The sequence below is a fragment of the Bombyx mandarina genome, chromosome 06 (assembly GCF_030267445.1).
Source record: "Bombyx mandarina strain Sakado chromosome 06, ASM3026744v2".
Classification (NCBI taxonomy): Eukaryota; Metazoa; Arthropoda; class Insecta; order Lepidoptera; family Bombycidae; genus Bombyx; species Bombyx mandarina.
In genome coordinates this window covers 2,099,262-2,117,729 of record NC_143213.1, presented here as the reverse complement: position 1 = coordinate 2,117,729, position 18,468 = coordinate 2,099,262, and the positions used below count along the sequence as shown (strand labels likewise).

Sequence of the window (18,468 nt, the reverse complement as noted above, 5' to 3'; positions counted from 1 at the left end):
ATTCATTAATTTTCCTTGCAACCTGAAGTTTAAGTTGGAATTTAGAGACGAGGATCGGATCCGTAGTCGGCTCCACCACTCCACCTTGATTTTATAAGTATATAGTCAATTTGATTTCGGTATTGAGGTGAAGTTCAAGTGTAAAGCCTGCGTGGATGTTGTTTGAAGAGTGTGTTCGCTATCAATAAACCATTGCCCTCTCAGTGGGTCGCAATTCCGTTTCGGTGATAGATTCAGCGAAGCACAGCTCTTGTTAGGGCTGGTGTTAGCAAATTCTCTCAGGTTGAAGCCATGAGCTCACCTACCCGTAAGGTCGTAACTGAAATAGTCTCCTAGGCTACCGGCGAATAGGAAAAAAAGCCGGCATCCAAACCCAAAGCTACATAAATTTTATTTTAATTGACTTCATAAAAGGAGATGGTTCTTGGGATTGGTTCATTGGGATCTATTATTTATTACATTAATCGAAGACGGCAGCACTCCAAAAAGTATACGGTATCGATATTACTATAAGTTTAGGAGGAAGCAGCAACCTCAAAACAATTTATGGAGTACATACAGAAAAAATATTCGGTACCAATATAATCTTAAATATAGAAAGTAGTCATGTAATTAGTGGAATGCATAGAATAAATACAGGGCACTATACGGAACCGATATATCCATACATTTAGATGGATGTCGAAAAACTGATTAAATGTATGGAACAAATACAGAAATATACAATGTGACACATTATTTCCATCATGAACGGATGCAAGGAACCAGCGAAAATTATTTCAAATTGAATATCTTATTTTCGAATTTAAATAAAATTTCTTGTCGGTAATAGAATTCACACGACACCAATGTAACTATATTCGCACGAATAATAGTTTAAAACCCATTGGAAAAGGTGGATGCAACAGGGTTCGACTATGAAAAGACGCAAGAAGTCTTCATCGATTTAAATATAATAATAATTCTCAATAATTGCTCGTTTAAAGGTATAAGATACTATACAATACTATACAATATTACAATAGGCCGCTTCAAACTGAAACGCATTACTACTTCACGCCAGAAATAGGCAGGGTGGTACCTACCCGCGCGTACTCACAATAGGTCCTACCACCAATAATTTATATCAGTTTTCAAAACATAATATTGTATAAACTTAAATTTATTATTAATAAGCAACAAATGCAAGGCCAGAATTCGATTGCCGTACTAAAAAAAAAGAGTAAGTGGCTTCTTACTTTAAAAATAATAAATAAAAAAAATAAAACTTCTTTAGTAATATTATATAATAATTATTTAATTAAATTTTATTACAACTTAGTTATATTTTCTGCGTTAGCTTCTGTTTTATTATTGACTTCTTTCTGCAGTCGTCTATCGTCTGGTAGGAAGGCGGCTATAACGGCCGATACTGGAAAGGTGAAATTGATTTTAAGACTTTTAGTAAATATACTCCTCAGTAAATATATTTATTTGGTGAGAGTAACATTGAATGGGCATGCTCCCCCCGCATCTCCCTATTTGTACAGCACAATTTCACTAGGAATAAAAATCTATTATCAAATATTACTTAGTACTGTTATTTTTTTATGGATTTATTATAAATTTTATGCACAGTGGCGTACTATGGCATTCTCTAAAGATCAACCAAGGGTAATAAATATTAAGAGTGCTACGGTTGGTAAAAAAAAGCGCATAAACTTAGTGAATGTAAGAAGTAAGAAGTAGAAGTACATCTATGTTATTTTGCGAGTTACGGTAAGCAATTGGAATGCTGATGAGTAATCTAGCGCCACAGAGAGCGAGATGGCCATATGTTGCCTGGAGAGGTTACTGCTCTATCGGGACCCACTTTCAATGCAGGGGTTCTTTAAAAAAAAAACTTCGCGTGCAACTTGGTGCACGTGAAAGAAGTGAAACTTCTTTTGCGGTGTTTAGTATTGTGATTTTCTTCATTTGTCATCGTTAAATCAAATTTTTCTTGTAATAGCGAATGTTGTGTATAAGATAAACGACCTAGCTCGCTTTGTCCTTTCCCTCTCTTCACCTCGACCGAGTGGTTCGCGAGACGCTCTGTCTATTGTCTCACTCTCGCTCTTCCGAAATAGTATATTTTCTCTCTAGCCGTAACGAATCTGTCGCGAGTTAAGATGTTCCACTTCAAAGGGTTCTTCCCACTAGTTGAGTGTCTTATGCCGCCTCCTTGCTGAAATCTTAATTAAAAAAAAACTTACATGTAAATATTGATGTAAACAAATAGAAGCCAGCGTCGCAGTTGTTCACCAACATCAAGTTCAGGATCTGGATGGAGATGAAGGTGGTGATCCTGCTTGCAGTCAGTGGTAAGGCGATGGCCATAGCCCTGTTAAGCATACGCAATCGTCATTACCTTAGAAGTAATAACTTGAAGGCCCACACTCGTTATGATAAACACTACGACCTTTGTTGACCCCAAGCACGCATTACTTCTTCGAAAATTATCAAGGTCAACTTTAAAATTAACTGGCCTTTGCTTATACTGCATTTATTACTGTACAGAAAGAAAAAAGCGTCCGAAATAGCGACTGAAATACATTAGAGTCGTAACAAAGTACATACCGTAAATGTGTAGGGAAAATCGCAACGATGATAGCTGTGTAAAGACCCATCACGATTATCCCCATCAGGAAAATTCCGAAGAGTACAATGCTGCCCGTGGTATTGGGTACAACGTTCACTAAAATCCCCGCCAGCCCACAAATTCCCACCAAGGCTATCACAATATTGCGCCTTCCGATTTTAGTTATCATCTAGAATCAAATAACGTTATTTTCATATAATAATTTCCTAATTGAATGGTATAGCACAAAACTAAACAAATAGTAGGTATTATTATTAGTAGGTTTTATTGGCTTAAAATTGTATACGATTGTTGAATTATGGTTAATGTGATACATATTGATGCAGAAAAGCGAAAATGTTACCCCGGTCGGAGACCTAGAGGTAGACCCAAGACAAGGTGGAAGGACGTAGTGCTGAAGGACAAGAGAGAATGCAATGTTGCTGACGAGGATGTCGAAGACAGAGCGAAGTGGAGGAGTAAAGTCAGGAAAGCTGACCCCACCACCATGTGGGATAAATAGCTGGGAAGAGAGACAGAGAGAGCTGTGTTCGATCAAATGTAAGCTTTGCACCAACAGTTGCAATTTTACAGAACAAAAAACAACGTATTTATTAGTGTAAATCTAGAAATACTGTTACGCCTGTAAGAGCAATGCCATCTGTAGTCGAATAGCAGAAACGAATATCAAAAGACGCAACGCCATATATATCATATAGCGAAAACACACATCGAAATTACGATAATTGTAGAGTTGTGATATCGACTGTAAAACCGTTGCAGAAATGACACGTTGTCAGTTAGTAATCGAAACTACTCGAAGCGAAACATCTAACGGATCACCAGAAGCGAAGCGGAAGAAGTGAATTAAGAATTTTAAAGGGTTTGTAAAGTGTTTTAAGCGTTCTAAGTGTTAGTACAATTTTAATTTGTAGATTTTTTATTTATTCCGAACCCCAGCGCGTAACAATATTATACTTACCAAACTCAAAATTGTATTACATGCACACTGTAAAGCGCCCACGGCTAAAACCATGAGCAGTGCTGTCTCGTTGAGAGCGCACGGGGCAACGTCAGGCTGAAATTGTTAACGATTTTTTTTTGATTTGATTGTTTTAATGTGTTTATGTTCTAAATGTATCTTGGCTTAAAGGATAAGACTTGTATATTCGTTTCGAGCGATATGGATGTGTCGGTGTTCGAATTACGCAGCCAGGTAGATTTTTAAGCTATTGCATAGCTTCTATCGCGGACCTGGAGCGCGGCGACTGAATCAAGAAATTCCGTAACGAAAATTACCTGACCCCCCACTACGTAGCTCGCGCTCAACACATTCACACGTTGCGCTTGTGTAGTGTTTAAAGTAAGAAATCTAAACACCGATTTATGTACTATCAAAATATGTGATATAATTTCGTGGGTAACACAACGATAGCGTGATTCGACTTTTCGTCAAGCGCCATCTATCAGCGACAAACGGAATTGTAAAATAGAAAATTATATCACATTACAATGCGTTTGGCGTGCCATTTTCTATCGTTTAGTCGAAGAATTTTATTACTACTCCTACTACTCATTCAGTGATTGGAGTTGCATTAAAAATAAAGTAGCTAAACCGTTGATTCTGGGCGAATGAAAGTTAGAACTAGCATCCAAAGGCGTGTCTCTATCCCATGTAGCGCCCTCTAGTGAGTGCGCGGTCAAAATGGAATACTCGCAATGTAGAAGATTCATTGAAAGTTAGCCCACTGAGTTTTTCGCCAGATCTTATTTTATTGTTGTTTTAATATTAAATTATTATTGTCGATTTATAATTGCATAAGTTGATAAAAAATGCTATGCAATAGCTTTACCGCGGCAGTTTCCGAGTGCCACACGTGTTTTTTTTTTTCTAATGAAGTACATATTGAGTGGTAGAACGTATTATAAGTCCGTAGGTACTTACGTAGGTAGGTTACGTAGGTAGGTACCACCACCCTGCCTATTTCTGCTGTGAAAAAATAACGCGTTTTGATTTGAAGAGCGGGGCAGCCGTTGTAGGTACTGTTACAAACTGAGACCTTACAACTCATGTCTCGAGTTGGGTGGAGGCATTTACGTTGTAGATATCTACGGGCTCCGGTTACCATTTGACACCAGGTGGGCCGTGAGCTCCTTCACCCATCTAAGCAATAAAAAAAAAGTTCCCGTTGACTTCCGCGAATACCAGTGAATACCAGTGAGTGGCCAGATCTAGGTTCAGTTGAGGAGATCTGCCAGCTGATGATAAATATCATATTGTGCGCCTGCACGGCTTATTTCATAAATATAATTAAGTCGTGTAGTTTGTGGGAGTCCAGCCTCCTAAGTCTCAGAATCTGTCGAACCTGCATATTCATAGTGAGAGACAGATATGTGTCTCTCTGGACCACGAATCGTCAGCACTTAATAAATGATGGCCATAAACAATGAATCGATTTGCATTTTTCTTTCACGATAAAAGGTTAACACATCTATAATAGCTTACGTTGACTGAAACTTCGAATTCACTATTGAGTATTTCGCAAAGAGTGAGATCTGTGTTCCCTCCTGTTTCTGTTACTTGAACGAACTGGTTGGCTATAGTTGGAAGCCACACCATGAACGCTCCAACTCTGTGAAATTATGATAAATTATTTAGTCTCGTTGGATGCAGGTGGCAATGGACCGGTCGCACTGGAAATCTATTGGAGAGGCCTATGTTCAGCAGTGGACGGCGATAGGCTGAAATGATGATGATGATGATGATTTAGCACGACTCATATTTTTTATGACACGGTGGCCTAAGAGTTGCCGTTCCTTACTACTCGGCCGAGGGTCTTGGCAAAAATTTGTGTAACTAACAGGTTTGTTTAATGTGTTTTTTTTATTGTTTAGATGGGTGAAAGAAGAACCTTCTCGAATCCTCTCCCTCTTCGTGTCTCAAGATATCAAATTTTGATCAGTGTGTGTTGCCAGTGATTATACTTTATCAATAGGCTCAAAAGTTACCCGAAGAGCACTAATGGGGCCAATAAGGCGAACCAGTAATGCGTTCCGGCTTGTATACAGCCGTTAAGCAGTACATTTGAGACTTCGTACTCTTTTTTCCAAGACGGATGGTACCTTAGCGCTGTGATGCTTAGGGGCTTCAATATCCACTTAGCACAGGGTGTCCAAGCAATAACAAAAAAGTTATGCTATCTTTGGGTACTTAAAGCCGCTGAATAACTAAATCTTAGGGCGTCCCTGAATAATGATTACATTTCGAATAATATTCAATTGCATTTTTATTAGTATGGTGTTAGATTGGTAGTAATTATAAGGTGAAATTTAACTCAACTGTTGAAAGAAGTACAATAACGTCATTATGATGGTTGGCTTTAGTAATGGCGCTCTAAAAAGCGGCACTATTTGATCCTTTGACGATGACGGCGTATCATTTTTGTTCATCTCTGCCTTTTTTATTCGGTAAACCTGAGACAAATTTAAAAATGTTTACAAAACTTTGTTGTTCATGTTGAATGGCTATCAAAACCTCGACTGAAATATCGATGCGGTTTTACGAGATTTCTTAAAATTATCATTGTCAAGAGTTACCGAAGGCGACGTTCAGATAATCTCCTTCTTTCTTATTGTTCTTTGTGTTGAAGATGAGGAATCTATTCTAAATTTTTCTAGATAAATTCCTGCATCTATTATTAATCAATTCTCCATATTTTATTATTATTTTGAACCTTTAAGGACTCAGGCTTACGCAGACTGCCGTGGAGCTTCCAATGAGCGGGCCGTTGACCGTGTGGCCTTTTCCGTCGATCTTATCCACTTTTTCAATATTCCTATTGCTTCATATCTGAGATGCCTCAGAATCCGAAGAAATTATGTATTTCACATATAGATATCGCCACATATTATGTTTATCGAGTTTATCCTAAGGTTAACCGGCGAATAGTTAAAGCCGGCGTACCGAAATATTGCTCGTGTACCCAAGACGTAACAGAGGAGTGGCAGAGATCATATTATGAAAAAACTTTTTTCTATGACAAGGCGTTTTTTTTTCTTTCTAATAATTATTAGTGAATAAAATTAATGCCTACAATTTAGACCGTATTAACGCGGCAAGGCCGCTTTACTATTGTTAGAATACTTAAACAAATGTCAAGAAATATCATCACACTCCATAAAAGAGATGTAATGAAATTCGATGCTTTTCTTCAAACAAACTGTCCCAAAAAATAAAAACTAAAAAAGACGATGTACACACACAGTACCTTACCTGAAACTCTTTTTTTGAACCTAAATGATTATATTTATGAATTATCCTCAATATTTCTAAGCTCTTCTGTTCATCTCCCATGGCGTGGACAAATTTAGGACTCTCTTGCATGAATAAAAAGCAGATAAATGAACAAATACATGGTATGGAGTAGATCACCACGAGGGTCCTCCAAGAGTTCCAATAGATGTCCAAGCTAGAGATGTAGTATGAAAAAGTCAACGGAATTATTGGCAGGGCCAGTGCTGAAAAAAAACGGGTTATCGATTAATTAAAACTAAGGAAGTAGGTTATATTTCGACCTGATATTTCGCTTTAAATTAGTCGAGCAATAAGTGGAAAAGATGAGCAATATTCTGAAAATAAATCGATATTATAAAATTAATAAATAGGTAACGATAATTCTTTTTTTGAGGAGTGTACTAGGAGAATGTAACTGAGCACAAATATTATGCTTGTTCGACGTGAGGTAAAGTTCTCGAGCACATTCTCATAAGTCTATCTTGGTTTCTGTACTGGAGCTTTTGAAGCACAAGTACTTAATACTACCACCACGTAACTACTAAAGTTACTAAACAATTGTTTTCGTTTTCCAAGTATAAGAACCGTTTGACAGCTCCCCAAACCCGTTGTCCGGTATGCTATTGCGGCTAAATCCAATTAGAAGACTCAAGAGAGTCGACGTGCTAACCTACTAAGGCGAGGAGGATCATTGGCTCTGCCCCTCCAAACCATGACTTCTCGCAACTCACCTGATTATAGTCTTGGCGACTGATCGCAAGTGGTAACGTAGAAGTCGTTAAATCGCCAAATTATAATTTGTGTAATAATCACTGGTGGTAGGATGTCCTGTGAGTCCGCACGGATAGGTACCACCACCCTGCCTATTTCTGTCGTGAAGCAGTAATGCGTTTGGGTTTCGGCAAGGGTGAGGCAACCGTTGTATTGTAAAAACTGGGACTTTAAAACTCATATTTCAAGGTGGGTGACGGCATTGTAGATGTTTATGGGCTTCAGTAACCACTGAACATCAGGTGGGCCGTGAACTCGTATCTCGAACCTAAGCAAAAATAATTATATACTACTTGGGCACTGTGGTTGATTTTCAAAAATTATATTAATGTTATATTACCAGCCATGAATCCTTGTGAGAGCAAGAATATGCTGGTCACCAATAATATCACCAAATTACGTTTCGCCATGGGGACACTCTCGCTCAACAACGACATTGACATCGAATAGAGACCGGATGCACTAAAAACGACATTTTAAAATATATACATAATCTATGTACATAAACGTTTTGAAAAAAAAAACGTACAAAAAAATCCCAAACACCTAAGATATAATAGAGATATAAAGTATGAAATTGTCGTTTTATTGTAATAGGTACATACTTCGAATTGGCATAGAACCTTCCTGGTTTGAGATTTTTGAGTTAAACTTTTGGTAACAAATAGTACCTATGAGGGTTTTCTTTAAAAAAATGTGCAACATTCGATTATCGACTTATATTAAGTGTATAATCTATGATCGACTTTCCGTTATTTTTTTGTATTCAGCTTAGACAAGAAAGATGGATACTTCGAAAATTCGAGTGATTTTTGAATACCAGTTCGGAAGCAGAAACAGCTCGCAATATCAATGTTGCGTTTGGAGAGGGGACTGCTAATGAACGCACCGTGCGATTTTGGTTTAAACGCTTTCGTGATGGAAATTTTGATTTGAAGAACGAACAACGTGGAAACCCCTACAGATGTGAATAACAGTGAATTGAAAGAGATGGTGGAAGCCGATCCGAGCCAAACTGCCCAGGAATTAGCGGCACGGTTTAATGTTACCATACCAACAGGTATGGTATCAGCGTGGTGTTATTCATTATAGTTTTCTCCGATCTGGTCAAGTAATAACGGCATATGTCTTCTGTGCTGAACTCTGAACAATGATAGCAAAACTTGCAGTGAAACAGCCCCGACTCATGAAGCGATCTTCACCATTATTGCTCCATGATAACGCGAGACCTCATACAGCACGAGAAACCGTTTTACCTCTACAGGAACCGCATTTAGAAACCATTCGTCACCGGAGGGTGCTCGAGGTATTCGCCAAACCTGCTCCAACGGACTACAATTTTTTTCGTGATTTGGACAATTTTCTACGTGATAAAAAGTTTTCTTCCCAGGAGGCAGTACAAAATGCTTTCACGCAGTTTGTAGAAGCTAGACCACCAGAGATCTATCGCAAAGGCATAAATGACCTTCCTGTTAGATGGCAGCAATGTATAGATAATAATGGTAGATATTTTCTATACTTATACTTAATATTATAAAGAGGAAAGATTTGTTTGTTTGTTTGTTTCGAATAGGCTCCGAAACTACTGGACCGATTTGAAAAATTCTTTTTCCATTAGAAGCCGACATTGTCCCTGATGAACATAGGCTACTTTTTTTAATTTTTTTTTATTTATTTTTTTGGTTTCATGTGTGTTTTAATGTTTCCGAAGCGAAACGAGGGCGGGTCGCTAGTGATTAAATAAATGTGTTAAATGAAAAAAAAGAATTTCAATTTTTCAGCACAAATCGGCAATTTCATACTTTGCTGACGTTACTATTAACCCTTAATATTAACGTCATTTCGATGTTTCTGTGATGAATTCATAATGTTATTGAAGTAATATTTTTACATGTTATGGTAATTCATTATACGTCACTTTTAAAACTACACGATTTATATACCTTTATCAGATAATAAGACAGATATAAAAAATAGTAATTTTCATTCGTGATAACGTACACTACATATATCTGCAAATAGTGTCTTTTCCAAAATAAATGTAGCAAGTTCAGTGGTAATTAACAGTTTTTACATTATTTATTTATTTTATTTATTTATTTTGTTTATTACACTTCATGTAAAATTTACATTGGCGGACTTAATGCCTAAGGCATTCTCTACCAGTCAACCAAAGGTAGTGCAGAGTGAATAGTGGTAGGTGCAATGAAATTTATATTAAGCTACAAATACATACACAAAAAAAAAGTATATACATACATACATACATACACACATCCATACATACATAATAATTTAATACTTGCCTACTTAATTAATACCTAGCTACCACGCTTGGGTCTGAATTCGAGGGACTAATCTATCTGGGGGAGGTCCTTGCGCCCATATAGGGGAACGCGGATCCGGCCTCAGGGCAAACCCCCTCCCCTCTGCCCAGTGAGCCACTAATCTTTAAATGATTACATTTAAAAAAAAAAGACTGGTCTGATCATTGCGTATAAATGGAATCTTTCAGTCAAGTCTATGTTCTGCTGATTACCACAGCCACTCATAGTCTTAAATAATACATAAGCAAAAAAGCAAGTCTATATACTCGTATACCAGAATAAGGAAGTATTCTCTAAAATACACTTTATAAATAGAATAGATGGTACGAAATCAACACTTACAATAAAGCAGCAATGAACTGCAAAATCAATAACATAATCCAGTTAACAGATATGCTGGCCACAATGTTAATGATGGCGCTTCCCATCAATGATACCAGCAGCATGAGTCGTCGTCCTCTTGTATCTGCTAGGTAACCCCATACTAAACTGCCAACTATAGTACCTGCAAAATGGCGTTTAATATATAAGAGTTACAAAGTGGTCCTTTCGTATTGTATAGGCCGGCCCTAAATCCCAGATTTAGCTCACGATTCACTTAGTATTATTTAGTTAAATAAATAAAATGGGAATGTACTTTACACCCTTTTTTCCTCCTCTTTAACGTGGCCAACTGAGGATAGAAACGAGTACTTTACAGATAGTAGTAGAGTACCATACCTCTAGTATTTACGTTATATAGCAACGCTTACCACTAGCCCAATGATTTAAAAAATGTATTATAAGATGATGTAAAACCTAAAAATCATGCGACATAAAAAACTAAAGTCCATTTGAATACCGAGTTTTTCTTAGGTTTTGAGCTCGGGGGCGATCGGACCCTTGGCCAAGAGTGCAGGGGAGTCCTTTAGTGAGTAGGGTCTAAATACCATCCTTGGGCCCGCGATCCGCTCCCAATATCTGCGGACCGTCCAGCCCCAAGTAAACCATGTTCCTCCTAGCCGCGGGGACTTCATAGGAGGTTTGGCCTGCGGCCATAAAAAAAGAAATAAAAAAGAATTCTTCTTATAGCCTTTTCAGCCTATTGCGTGTTCCCGTACAAAAAAAATGTCAATCCCAAATGTCAAAATAAGTTAAGTAGTTTTCCGGATTCGAATTGATTAAAAAATACAATTTTTCTATTTAAAAACAAACGTAATGTCGACAACTCCCGGTCAACACACAGAAGTCTATGAAGTTGGAGTCCAAATCCAATTATTTTTAAATCTAATTACCAGTAGCGTCAAGGGTTTATTTTCTGGTTTCACTGGACTGGTAGTCGAGCTCACAGGGCTTAGCCTGAAGGAATTTGCTAACACTAGCCCTAGCAAGAGCAGCACTTAGCTGAATCTACCACCGGATCGGAATCGCGACTGAGAACACTCCGCGACAAAGTCATTGGGTGAATGAAACAGGACTACGCGTACAATATTCGATACACTGAACTTAATTAATATTTAATTACATAGTTACTTAAGAATTAAAAGAAAATCATATACACATTTACGAGTTCGTTCGAAACTTTAAAACAATCAGAGAATTCTTAGACTAACCACATTTAATAGTTTTAGGAATTGTTTATTCCTAAACACGAAAAATATGTTCAGATATTTACCGACAACTGGTCCAGCTGCTAGAATCCCTTGCTGGCTACTGGTGGTCTGGAGTTCGCAGGCGCTGGTGGGTACCAGGATAGTACTGCTGTAGCCGATGCATACGAACGATATAATTGACACGCCAACCAAGATCACTAACAGTATGCTGTATAAACCGAAACCTGAAATAAACGTAGCGTCCAGTGTGCTCAGTGCGAGTTTTTTTGACTTTTCGGTCGTTTTTTTTTTGACTTCTCGGTGGAACGTTTGTGTACGTTTGTCGCTAGGGGCGCTGTTCTAACCCCATACAAATTTGAGTTAACTTTTACGCGATCGAAAAGTTAAAAAACTCGCACTGAGCACACTGGAATCTTCTCTGGAGCTTTAAAGAATTACTCAATTGAATGACGGGTCGTAGTCTATATGCAATGGTGAATTTACACGAGACAGTTCATCCATTATTTGTGAATTATAATTTTGGCACTTTTGGTAAAATTAAAAATCAAAATGATTTAATCAATTTATTTCCTTGGAGATTTAAAATAATAATCGTTTTTTTATTTACCAGAATTAAAGAAATTTAATTTTTCTTTCGTGTAGAATTATGAGTCAGCCTTAGTGCCAAATTTATAATTGTTAAAAAAACACATATATTTATTTATGTTTTTGGAATATATCACATATTATAATAAAGTTTCTAGTAAAGCTGAAGAAGAAAATATATAAATTTTAAGTTTCAGTAAAATTTGAGTATTGGGGCGGATTTTTTTCTAGTCTTGTAAGAGACGAGTAAATATTTTTGAAACACAAGGCTGTAAAAATGTATGTTTAAAAAAATGGCTCTTTGAATAAATTTCAATTGTGTGTTATCTGTATTTGGTTCTTTTGGTTGGCAAATTGGCCGAGCACTGGACTATTGAACAAATTCCGCGGTACCTCCGGAAATAGTTAAGTTCAAGAATAACTTTCAGGGTTAAGAGGTAACAATCGTTTAATAAAACTCTGAGCCGATATTTTATTTTATTTGTGTAGCTATTGAACAATTTATAACTCAAATCTCAATATGGGTAGAGGTTTTTTGTGCTGTCTATGGGATCCGATAATCACTTAATATCAGGTGGGCCGTGAGCTCGTTAAGACATCTATGCAATCAAAGATCTACATTGCTAACTGCTGTAACATGATAATGACAAATATGTATTATTTCTTTTCAAAGAAAAATAATACGTATCGGAGTTTTGCAACTTTGCTTGGGCTTTTGCAACTTGGCTTGGGGCTCACAAATTAGTTCATACAAACACTATTTACGAGGTGTCTTCTTGTATTTTTAAACTACGTTTTATTAGTGTGACACGGCGATAAACAGTGTGTTATTTTATGTCAGATAGCACAATTTTAAATTAGATCAAGATATCTTCATTAAGTTTTATGATAAAAATGTATATATTTTGCGATCAATATTTATCATTGGCTGTAGTTTCGTAAATTAAATTATAACTCGTGTACCACTCGAATAAAATAACTGCTTTATTTGATACTGTATTTATAAGTATGAATATCACATGCATCCTTCTCAAGCAGATTAATTATCCCGAAAACAAATGCTATATAACAAAAATTACATCCGCATACATCCGAACAGGAAATACTTAGAATGGATCTAGGGATCCCATCTCGGTCCTCTGTTTTTCAAATATATTTATTAACGACATTGGTGACGGCTTTCACTGCTTAGACATTATTTGTTTGCGGATGACCACTGATCCCTGGAGGTTGTAAATAGCCGGTCTGATGTGATACTCCTGCAGAAGGACGTTGACCGTCTGGTTTCATGGTGCTCACGCAAAAGTATGGACCTCGATTCGGCTAAATGTTAATCAATTAATTTTTCCAGAAGACAAACTAGAACTCACTACAACTACATAATAAATCATAGTAAGATAACAGAAGCTGATAGTGTTGGGTAATAGTAACGCCATCTATCGTCAAATAGCAGCAACGAACATAAAAATAACTAGTAAAATCGAGAACGCTCGAGAAGTACAACGCCATTTATTATCAAAAGTCGAAAACACACATCGAAACGACTGATCTGATCTTGCTGAGAATGTTCTCGATAATTCTAGGGATGCCGTATCGATTATAAAAGCGTTGCAGAGATGACACGAAGGCAGTTGGTAATCGTAACTACTCGAAGCGAAACAGCAAACGGATCACTTGAAGCGAAGCCGAAGAAGCGTTTTAAGTGTTAAACGGAGTTTTGGTTTGTACTTTGGTGGAAGTTTTATTTATCTCGAACCCCAGCACGTAACATTAGTGTTAGGGGTATATTGAGAAAATCTGCTTGAAGGCTTTCAAGTCTCTCGGCTTTGTTTTGCGGAACTGCAGGGACGTTAATAGACCGGAAGCAAAAATATTACTTGACAACTTTTACGTCCGTAGCAGCCTGGAATACTGCAGTGTCACTTAGAATACTTTTTGTGACGTGTACAAAAAGAAACTGGGAAGGATCGGAAAGCGTTTTCTATGGCATCTTGCTTTCTCTTGCAATGCTGCTAGAACTATTCAGAATTACGGCAAGGTTGAAGTATTTTCACATGAGCTCTCTTTCGGAGCAGAGACTCGGTCTATTGTTCCTGATCAATTGAGAATACGATGCGTACCCTTATCTCTTCTGACCTTAACGTGCCATCGACGACAAGGGCTTCGAGGTTGAGGGTGTTCAGGGGTCCTAGATAGAGGCATCAGCCTCGGTAAAAATACACCTCTCAACGAACTACTGGGGAATGCGATTTTTTCCACGGCACATATTCTTTGGACGTTTTTGCTGGCGCTGTTGACTGTGTCAGACGAGACATTTGCGACCATAACCTTACTGAATGAGCTTATTTAATATGTAATAATGTATTTAACTAGTAAATGTGGTGCTAATGTTAAATGTATTTTTTTTTTGTTTTTTAGTATTTTTTTTTTTTTTTTTTTTTTTTATTGTCCTTGTAGGCAGACGAGCATACGGCCCACCTGATGGTGAGTGGTTACCGTCGCCCATGGACTTCAGCAATGCCAGGGGCAGAGCCAAGCCGCTGCCTACCGCTTAATACTCTCCACAAGCCTCGTTTGAAGAAGGACATGTCATAGCGCTCGGGAAACACCGTGGAGGGGAGCTCATTCCATAGCCGGATGGTACGTGGCAAAAAAGACCTCTGGAAACGCACTGTGGATGACCGCAGTGGCTCCAGGTAGTATGGATGAACTCTACTCCGGTGGCGGGAGGTGCGATGGTAAAAACGAGATGCCGGTATCATCTCGAACAATTCCTCAGAGCACTCCCCATGGAACATACGGTACAAAATACAGAGGGAACCGAAGTCCCTCCGCAGACCCAGAGGTTCCAAACGATCCGTGTACCATACAGTACCATAAATTATTATTATAATTTTTTTTTATTGCTTAGGTGGGTAAACGAGCTCGTGGTTACCGCAGCCCATAGACATCTACAACGTAAATGCCGCCACCCACCTTGAGATATAAGTTCTAAGGTCTCAAGTATAGTTACAACGGCTGCCCCACCCTTAAAACCGAAACGCATCATTGTATCACGGCAGAAATAGGCAGGGTGGCGGTATTTACCCATACGGTCTCACAAGAGGTCCTACCAGCAGTAAACTGTTGTTGTAATTAGCTGCTTGTTTCATTAATGCTACATGCATAGGACACGTAATGGTGTTAGCTTTTAGTGTCAGATTAATTTTTAATTCATAATTTGTAATGTTTTGTGCTGATGTATAACATTTTGGTACCCAATAAATAAAATACAAATAAAATTGGGCATATATCGTCTTCTTAATATTTAAGATATGGTAATATAATTGATCGTATTTGACGAAAAAAAGTGGACAAAGAATGTAACAGAATGGTACCCAAGAGATGGTCATAGAAGTAAAGGCAGAAAAAATCCAAGATGGGAAGATGATTTCAAAAGAATAGCTCGCGGAGAGTGGCTGAGAAAGTCAAAGGACAGGACCTTGTGGAAAACATTAGAGGAGGCCTATGTCGAGAGACAAGCTGTTTCCTAGCATTAAAATATACTTAGTCTGGCCATAAATACTGTTACAATTAAAAATAAACAAAATATTACATTTGAATTTGGAATCTGTCATTTTTATATGATTGCTCATTGAGTTTTATCATTTTAGCGCCAATACATTGTACAATATTTTACGATATTAAAATGGGGTGGGGTGATAAAGAGAACCGAATCGCTGTGATTGCATTACACAAAGTAGGTATGGAGCCAAATGCATTTTTTTAAAACTCTCCATACGCTTGGTATTCGTAAAATGTTTGTGTACCGGGCTATTAATAGGTGCAATGAGACCTCCTCTGTTTGTGGCAGAAAAAAATCTGGCCGCCCACGTAGTGTTCGTACGAAAAAGGTGGTCAAAGCAGTAAGGGAAAGAATTCGAAGAAATCCTGTCCGAAAGCAAAAGATTTTATCTCGGGAGATGAAAATAGCACCTAGAACCATGTCGCGTATTTTAAAAGATGACTTAGAATTTGCAGCCTATGAGACGTACTGGTCGTTTCTTAACTGTTAATTTAAAAGAGAATAGGGTGGTAAAATCGAAACAACTATTGAAGCGGTACGCAAAGGGAGGTCATAGAAAATTTTTGTTTACGGATGAGAAATTTTTTACAATTGAGTAACATTTTAACAAACAAAATGGTCGTATTCTTGCTCAAAGCTCTAAGGAAGCTTCCCAATTTGTCGACAGAGTGCAATGTGGGTACTATCCGGCTTCAGTGATGGTTTGGTGGGGTATTAGCTCTGAAGGAGTGACTGAGCCATACTTTTGTGAAAAAGGTATCAAAACATCGGCACAAGTGTATCAAGATACCATTCTTGAGAAGGTAGTGAAGCCCCTTAACAACACCATGATCAATAATCAAGAATGGTCCTTCCAGCAAGACTCGGCGCCAGGTCATAAATCTCGGTCTACGCAGTCTTGGTTGGAAACGAACGTTTCGGACTTCATCCGTACGATTGGCAGCGAAAATTTTTCCTATGGAAAGAGTGCGTGCTTCCATTGATAACTGGCCTCAACGTTTAAAGGACTGTATTGCAGCCAATGGAGACCACTTCGAAAAACCTTTTTATACTTTAAATTGTTTTATATTTATGTATTAAACTAACACACGTTAAAAGTAATAAATATTATTTGCAATAGATTTTTTTTAATTTTTTATTGTAACAGTATTTATGGCCAGACTAAGTATATATATAATATTTAGATATAAGCATTGTAAATTTTTTAACAGCAATAAAGGCTTATTATTATTATAATATAATTGATCAATTAACAAACCAGCTTTATCGACGGCACTTTCGATAGTTTCCTCCTCGTTATGTTTATCAACGGTCATCGTCACAGATTTTCACAAAATTATCATATTATTAAACACACGGCCGTCTGCTCAAACGATACGATAGAAAATCGTGCAAAAAAAACACATGTATGTAATCGTGAACTGCTTATTGATAATAAACGATAAAGGAAATTAAGCAACGCCTTGTATTATTCGCGGCTTCCTGAGGATATATGGCAATATCTATTTATCATGTAGACAACTACTGTTTCTTATGTATCTAATACTAGCTGGCCCGGCAGACTTCGTAGTACTTAAAATCAGTCCGTGACCGTGCCGCGTTTATTTTCGGTAGACTCTACCCCATGATTTGTAAGCGGAGTAAAATGTCCCTTCGGAACAAGGTGACACTACAAAACTTGCATAAGGCCCGTCATGACTTACGCGAGTGTGGTGTTCGCTCACGCGGCCCGCACACACATAGACACCCTCCAATCTCTACAATCCCGCTTTTGCAGGTTAGCCGTCGGAGCTCCGTGGTTCGTGAGGAACGTTGACCTACACGACGACCTGGGCCTCGAATCTATCCAGAAATACATGAAGTCAGCGTCGGAACGGTACTTCGATAAGGCTATGCGTCATGATAATCGCCTTATCGTTGCCGCTGCTGACTACTCCCCGAATCCTGATCACGCAGGAGCCAGTCACCGTCGCCGCCCTAGACACGTCCTTACGGATCCATCAGATCCAATAACCTTTGCATTAGATGCCTTCAGCTCTAACACTAGGAGCAGGCTTAGGGACCTCGGTAACCGTACTCGTCGAACTCGAAAACAAAGAGTTCGCCGTGCAACTTAACCCATGAATCAGCTCGCTGAGTTTCTCGCCGGATCTTCTCAGCGGGTCGCGATTCCGATCCGCTATTCATTCGCGAAGCAGCTACTCTTGAGCTGTTAGGTCTCCTTCGGAGGCGCTCGGGTAGCTGTTAGCAAATCCCACTCCTCCTGGCTGAGCCTTTGCTCGCCCACCTGTCCTGGTGAAACTGGAAAGGCCTCCGGGCCACCAGTAATCTTTCAATAATAAAAAAAAAACTTCGTAGTGCCTCAATCGATAAATAAAAGACCTTAACTTAAAACAAACAAAAGGAATCCGTTCGATATCGTCCGATAATTCAAGACCAAAATTAGCCAAATCAGTCCAGCCGTTTTCGAGTTTTAACGAGACTAACGAACAGCAATTCATTTTTATATACCTAGTCAGGTCATAAATTCTGTCACATGTTTAATGTAAAATAATTGAAACAAGTTTATTCATTATGTAACCATTCATATACTAAAATGAACTTAACAAAACATAGATTCTTATGACACTAAAGTTTATTCAAAATGACCTCCGTGATTTTGAATACAGGCCTTCAATCTGCGCGGCCACTCGTCTATCGCAGCACGAACGAGGTCCATGTCAATAACGGCGGCT

At 38.2% G+C, this 18,468-nt stretch overlaps 1 protein-coding gene across 1 annotated transcript; it reads right to left on the bottom strand.

The window, feature by feature from the left end:
* Positions 1-1,275: 1,275 nt before the first annotated feature.
* Positions 1,276-17,167, bottom strand: LOC114240039 (synaptic vesicle glycoprotein 2C). Its single transcript, XM_089728008.1, has 11 exons — positions 16,992-17,167; positions 11,646-11,807; positions 10,334-10,496; positions 8,005-8,126; positions 6,873-7,117; positions 5,940-6,073; positions 5,106-5,232; positions 3,582-3,677; positions 2,599-2,789; positions 2,235-2,362; positions 1,276-1,411 (listed from the first exon to the last, which is right to left on the bottom strand). The coding sequence occupies exons 1-11, from the start codon at positions 17,047-17,049 to the stop codon at positions 1,311-1,313; spliced, it is 1,527 nt and encodes a 508-aa protein (XP_089584134.1). The 5' UTR covers positions 17,050-17,167; the 3' UTR covers positions 1,276-1,310.
* Positions 17,168-18,468: the final 1,301 nt, after the last annotated feature.

Coding starts and splice junctions, on each gene's coding strand:
- LOC114240039 (XM_089728008.1), bottom strand. CDS start 17,049: ATGACCGTTGATAAACATAACGAGGAGGAAACTATCGAAAGTGCCGTC. Junction 6,074..6,872: donor GTTCAAAAAAAGAGTTTCAG/GTAAGGTACTGT, acceptor AATTTGTCTCAG/GTTTACCGAATAAAAAAGGC. Junction 3,678..5,105: donor AATTCGAAGTTTCAGTCAAC/GTAAGCTATTAT, acceptor TAACAATTTCAG/CCTGACGTTGCCCCGTGCGC.